At 34.8% G+C, this 6,460-nt stretch overlaps 1 protein-coding gene across 2 annotated transcripts in view; it reads right to left on the bottom strand.

The window, feature by feature from the left end:
- LOC111634388 overlaps positions 1 to 6,460 on the bottom strand; it is a 30,726-nt gene that overhangs the window by 8,841 nt on the left and 15,425 nt on the right. The window contains exon 1 of one of the 2 annotated variants that reach the window (XM_023379148.1): positions 4,470 to 6,165. The exons of the other annotated variant lie outside the window; for it this stretch is intronic. Coding sequence (XP_023234916.1) covers positions 4,470 to 4,532 — 63 coding nt within the window. The 5' untranslated portion in view covers positions 4,533 to 6,165. Of the gene's footprint in view, positions 1 to 4,469; positions 6,166 to 6,460 lie in introns of those variants that run through there. 2 annotated transcript variants of the gene reach the window in all.

Here is a 6,460-nt window from a genome sequence, read left to right as displayed (position 1 = left end):
AATGTTTCGAAATCATGACTAGCGGGGTAAGATCGGCAACATAAAGCCACATTAGAAGCAAAGGATAAAAATCAAACAGATGATAAATGAAAACATGTTTGCATTTGTTATTCATGTATATATGTCTTTGAACTTGCATTTCGTTGTAATAATATTAAATGGGTGTTGGATTTGTATTTCTTTGTTTTAATAGTGAATTCCAACTTATACATTGTTAATAACATAATTTTATATACGTGCCTATCTTGCCCCATTACTGTTGCCCCTATACCAGGGGCAACTTTAATAAAAATAATTAAAATAATTACAACTTTACAAAAAGAGAGAAGTTGCCGATCTTGCCCCTATACCCGGGGCAACTTCGTCAATTTCTCTCTTCTTGTAAAGTTGTAATTATTTTAATTATTTTTATTTCCAAACTGATTGTAACCAGTTCTATAGTAAGGTAACAGTCCAATAGACAATATGCAAAGCTTTTTTTTTTTTATAGTTTACAGCAGTATTTATTACACAAAATGTAAGTAAAGCTTAACGTGCCGATCTTGCCCCGGTCTCCCCTATATGTCTCTAAAATTTAGTGAACGTTTAAAAAGTTGCATTTCTCACCCCAGCAAGAACAGTGATATAACTCAAATATTGACGATGTTGACTTTTTATATAAGGAAAAACACTTTTACATAAGTGGCTTGATTGCGCCTAGAGCCTCAAAGAAACACAATCGGTTATTGAATATGTTGTAATATGTAACAAAACAGGATAATTGATTTAATCTATTACTTATTTTTATTTTACTTTATTTCTATTGAAGTTTGCACATCGTAAATATGCAAGGGTACGCCTTAAACATAACAACTAAAAAGTCTGGCAATGAGCCTTGCTCGACTTTTCCGACATCCAACTCACAGTGGCTCGTTATCGCATGACGAAAAAATACAATTACCTGAGGTATTTAACAACAGTTTCCAAACCAATCTTTTATACAAAAATTTTTCACCAAAAACCTCCCCGAAGAAAACTGCATGAAGTCAACACCGTACGGGGGTCCCTCTAATTCAAAATTTCCTGGTTTCCATAAAGCTATAACGTGCCACTGTCCACACACAACACAAACACGTACAGTACACACATATTCTCGGAATTATACCCCATTTTTAGGGGTCTCAAAACATCGAGATTTGCAGAAAACCCGAGGATCAAATTTGACACGAATTCAATACTTATATTTCCGATTTTATGTTATATCAGCCAGAAAAAGAAAACGCTTGTGAAACATTTATCAATAGTCTAGGGTAAGAGTACATAGTTCATCGTGATATAGTTGAATTACATCACGATACGCTAATCTTGAACAATAGACGTTGTAAGAACGCCGATTGGGGAGGATATATTTATTCCCTACTGTCGGGATGGTCTAAGGTCTTAGCGTATGTGAGTGGCGGTTTTTTAAAGGCAGCAAAGACAAGTGTTTTACAAAGGTAAACCGTTTATTCCGGACGATAATGCTTACATAATTTTTTGGCAAAGGTCCTTAAGTTCAGAACTTTGGGTTGTCTTCGTAAGTTGTTTTCGGTGTCGATCTGGTCCTATGCTGGAGGGGCCCTGTGACTGCGTCGAGTGAAAAGTTCGAGATCTGATGTGACAGCACACAAAAGATGAAAGGAAACACCACAGCTGTGGACAAACGACCACAACAGGTAGTCTAGGTGGAAAAGTCTTAGTGGAAGTCTTAGTGGAAGTCTCGTTGTCCTTGAATTTTGCGTTTTTATAGGGTTTTTGCGATCGGCTCCATGTCAATTGGATAGATCTTACATCACCGTTTTCCAATTGGTCATCCACCCGTCTCCAGGTGTAAATGGAGCTTCGTTAAGTTCGTGAAAAAGGTCGGCTGGAGATGGTTTATCCGACACCATCTTTTCGAATCTGATCGCGTTTAATTGTTGACTATGACATCTTCGCTCATCTAGACATTTTTTTATCTAGTTTCGTTTTGCTTTCTAAACTGCGTCTTAACTTTTAATATTTTAAATTTTCTTCTTTTTACATCTAAAATTTGGTTTTTCCGTCAACTTTTGATGAGCGTCGACGTCAAAGTCGGGTGTCGCCGATTCGACACTTATAATTTGCTTTCCTGACGATTTAACATAACAAATTTTTACATATCTTTCCTTTTTTTAGGGGGAGGGGCTATTTCCAGGGCCTCACAACGTCGAAGCGAGCCAACCTTGCAATTCTAATAACCTTGACTCCGAAGTTTGAGCTATCCAGTTCTGTTTGATAGTTGAAATTATTTAACCGAATTGAAATTCTTTGCCAAGAGCAAATCCTCAACCAATTACCAGTGTTCAGTGATCCGGATACAGTTTTCTGGAAATAAACAACCCTGCTAACCCGATGCAATGAACACCAATAACATACCAATCACTGCCGTAAATCATCGGGCTAGAGCCAGATGATTTACGGCAGTGATTACAGTTTTCTGGGTTCTCTTCGTAGATCTATCTAACACGTATAAAGAGGTCAATTTCTCATAAAAGTCTTCTCATATGTCACCTCCCCTTGGAGATCGCTCGTGTGTCATGTTGCTTTATCCCATCAATTTCAATGCTAAACAGTGGCGCGTTATAACTTCCTGGCACCTAGGAGAATTTGAGTTAGGCAAATAGCTTATACCACAATAGTGGAAACTCTCGTGAATTAGCATGTACCGTAGTGGCGACAGCGTGAACTACTGACATCTAGCGGTTCGAGGAGAACATTAACACCGCAGACTATGCAAAGTCTAACAAAACTTGCAAAAATATTACGAAATAAATATGTTATCATCTTTTTGTCTTTATTTTATGATCTTAAAACATGAATTATAATTTTACTTAGTAGGAAACGTGGATGGATAGTGATTTAAATGAAGGAATAATAGCAACAAAACAAATCAAATTCAATAAGTGTCAGATTTTTTAAGTTAAATTCTGAGGTTTTAATTTAATTCACAATTTTTAAAAATAAAACATTTTTTCATTAAATTAAAACACATTGAACCCCAAAATGTATTATGTGCACAGTTTGATCATACATATCATGGATAATACAGTTATTACATATGTGAAATCTTTAATTTAGCATTTTTTGTTCTCAGAAAACTTTTAGATGAATCGTTATTTTTTGTCACGTATGCTTTAATAACGACTTTGAAATATTTATCTGCCAATAATTTAATACAATTGTCACAAACACCTTTAATAATTGCATTTTTTAAAGAAATAATTAATTGACAGTTTTAATTCCATATAGACTCTGTAACAAACATATATTAAAATTGTTTTGAAATATTGCTGATATTTCTGAAGATAATCTTTTTCCGTAAAATGGTTGGAACACACGACGTAATTTCTATTTAAATATTCTGGCCCTTTCGTTTTCAAAATCTTGTCTAACTGGGACTTTCTACATACTGTTACCTCATGATCAAAATCGATCTAACTGTGATCATATTACCTTCTCCAGGTCTTTCGAATATTTCACTGCATGAGGGTCTTCTTTAATTATGGGTATTCTTCTTCTAATATTTTCTATAAAAAGTTCTTTAAATAACTTCTCTTTTAACAATTTTGTCGTATATTTCGTATGTAGTGCTATAAATCTATGACTTTCATTTAACGGATTCGTATGACTGACTTGTATGACGGACACTTTGTATGACGATATCTTTTCGTATGTCGGTCTCTCTTCGTGTGGTAATACCACTTTCGACGGACTGCCTCGAATGGCGGGAAAATGTCCCTTTTATCTGCTCTCCAGTAGCGTGTGCAAAAATCAACTCATCATGAGTCGGCCATGGAAGGGAAATCAACTTCCTTTCAAAATCGAAAGTTTCTCTTGACATTCGTTTTTTGTAAAATTCGTTGAAGTTTAAAATATTATTTTCTATTAATTTATAAATCTTTTTCTCTACTTTGTTACTTTGCTCAAATTGACTTTCCTTCCGATTTCCAGATTCTCACATAATGTATAAATATAAAAAAGTAATTTACACATATATTGACTCATTACTGCAATCTGTTAGAACGCTTTATTCGCGAATAAAAATGTTTTTGAATTTTCTGACCCACCAGTGTCCAAGCGCTACCGTTCTCCGAACACTGGTAGTTCAGTCGTGAGTTTGTGCCTCACCCAGGCCGGGCTGGCGAAGTGGAGTTTTCCATGTTTTCTCCACGTCTGTAATGCCTGAATAGGGGATAGTTACCATTGAAAAGACCTACCCGAAGGCATCCCAAGTGTTGCGTTTTCGTAACAAACAAACAAACAAATTTTTCCTATAGAACAAAGTTTCGTTAGTTAAATCCAGATTTTACTGCAATTGCTGAATTAATAAATTATGAGGGTCCACATAGAAGCTTTCTACAGACGTAAGGATTCGATGCGGATTCTTATGTATATTATTAATTATTGTAAAAAGATAAAAAAAAGTTTACCTTTGAGCATAGAGATGAGTTTTTAAAAGTATTGTAAACTCCAATAATGGATAAAGTTTTCATTATGTCTGATCCCAGTCGAAATATGACAAGTAATCCTCTCTATTCCCTCATTCCCTCGAGTTGCATATTCCAAAATTTAGTATCATTAGTTCCATTTATTTACAAGTTACTCACCAAATTTCATTTATACCCTATCCTGAGATATTAAACGAAATAATGTTAACACACACACACACATTCATCGAAATCCGATAAGCAGAACGAGCTCTAGAGGGATCTGAATAGAATCAATTTAATTTCCCCTTCACACCTAGAATTCCTCCTTATTTTTATTTTCTGGGTTCAGAAGGTCTCAAACACTACTTTCGATCACAATTGTAATACCTTTCGGTGTTACGCTATAACAGCCGAGAAATTAAAACGAACTTAACATTAAGTTATGATAAAAACAATAACTTAATTATCTTTTTATTTGTAATAAAGCAAAAAGAAAGTAATTGGCTTCCTATCAGAATGCTCGCGTTTTCAGGCTTTCGGTTTCATTAATACATTGCAACTATGGCTTGATTATTCAATTAATCAGTGGATAAACATATCCGAGACTAAAAATTCTTTCGCTTTCATTATTACTTTTCCACCTGCGATATGACTATATAACAGGGCAGTACCGTAACTAGGCAGGTGCAACAGGTGCACCAACACAGGGCCCACTTGAAGGAGGGCCCAAAATGCATGTATTTGTTTTATTATTTTCCCAAACCTAATTAATTAAGGGATCTAAATGCAAATTCTTGCACAAGAATGGCTAGTTACGGCACTGTAACAGGGAAAAGTATGGTGATCGGTCAAAAATGTCTCCCCCAAGAAATTTTAACATTTTTGGATTCGGGAGACCTTGAAACACCGAGAAATGCAAAAAGTTTGGTGGTTTTCAGTATGTATAAATGTGGGTGGGAAACGATTTCGTGGAAAAATTTTGAAAGTTAATAACTCCTGTTTCTCTAGTCAAAAATTTTTAAAATTTTGCAGGGAGTTTTATGTATCAGGGCCATTAAATTTTGATGGCTAAAAAAGTCTAGGTGTGTGAAGATAGAAAGGGGTCGTGTGTCATACGTCGAGCGCAGACGGATTTAATTATGATTTTACTTGTTATTAGAATTTTTATAAAACCCATCTCTAATCTGAAAATTAATGTTTTTGACATTTTACGTAATTATTAATATAAAAAGCTTTTAAATATATTATCGTAACATATGGCGCCACACGCAATTTTCACTTTTTTGCCAGAAAAATTACGCAACTTACTCCTGATTTTTCAAAAAATAACCAGTTGGAAATAATTCTTTAGACTAGACATTTCTTTGATTATTGCCTTATTTTCACATGTAGAGTGAAAATTTGATCGATTATAATATTTTCCTCTGTTATGTAACAACCGAAAAAGCAAAATTGAAACACAGTATATAAATTTATATATGAAACAACTAATAAATTGATAACACTATCTCAATTCAAACGACAATAACCACGTGGTGTTGCGTCTACTAATACCAGAATACCTTGCGTGAGTGAACTTTAGTCAATTTTATATTACTACAGGTAACCCCCGTATAACACGGCACTTCTATAGCACGGATTCGCTCTAACACGGTTCGAGAATTGGTACCATCCCCCGTATAACACGGTACTTTTATAGCACGGATTCACTCTGACACGGTTCGAGAATTGGGTAAAACCCTTGTACAACAGGAAATGTAATAAATTTTTACATACTTAAGTAATAATAGTTCACGAAAATTATTATTTTCGTGAACTATTAGTACTTAAGTATGTAAATTTTCTCTTCTCGCCTTCTGTCGATACAGGTGGTCCTTCTCGAAACTTGTTTCAATGTTGCCAGATCGCGACGCTTCAGCTTCTGATGTTGCCGAATGTTTTTCCCTTATTCCATACTTGCTTTATTCTTCATAAGTGCTTAGCACCATATA

The sequence above is a fragment of the Centruroides sculpturatus genome, unplaced genomic scaffold (assembly GCF_000671375.1).
Source record: "Centruroides sculpturatus isolate CEXI.00-Female unplaced genomic scaffold, Cexi_2.0 scaffold644, whole genome shotgun sequence".
In the NCBI taxonomy this organism is placed as follows: Eukaryota; Metazoa; Arthropoda; class Arachnida; order Scorpiones; family Buthidae; genus Centruroides; species Centruroides sculpturatus.
This window is presented reverse-complemented; position numbering and strand designations above follow the sequence as displayed.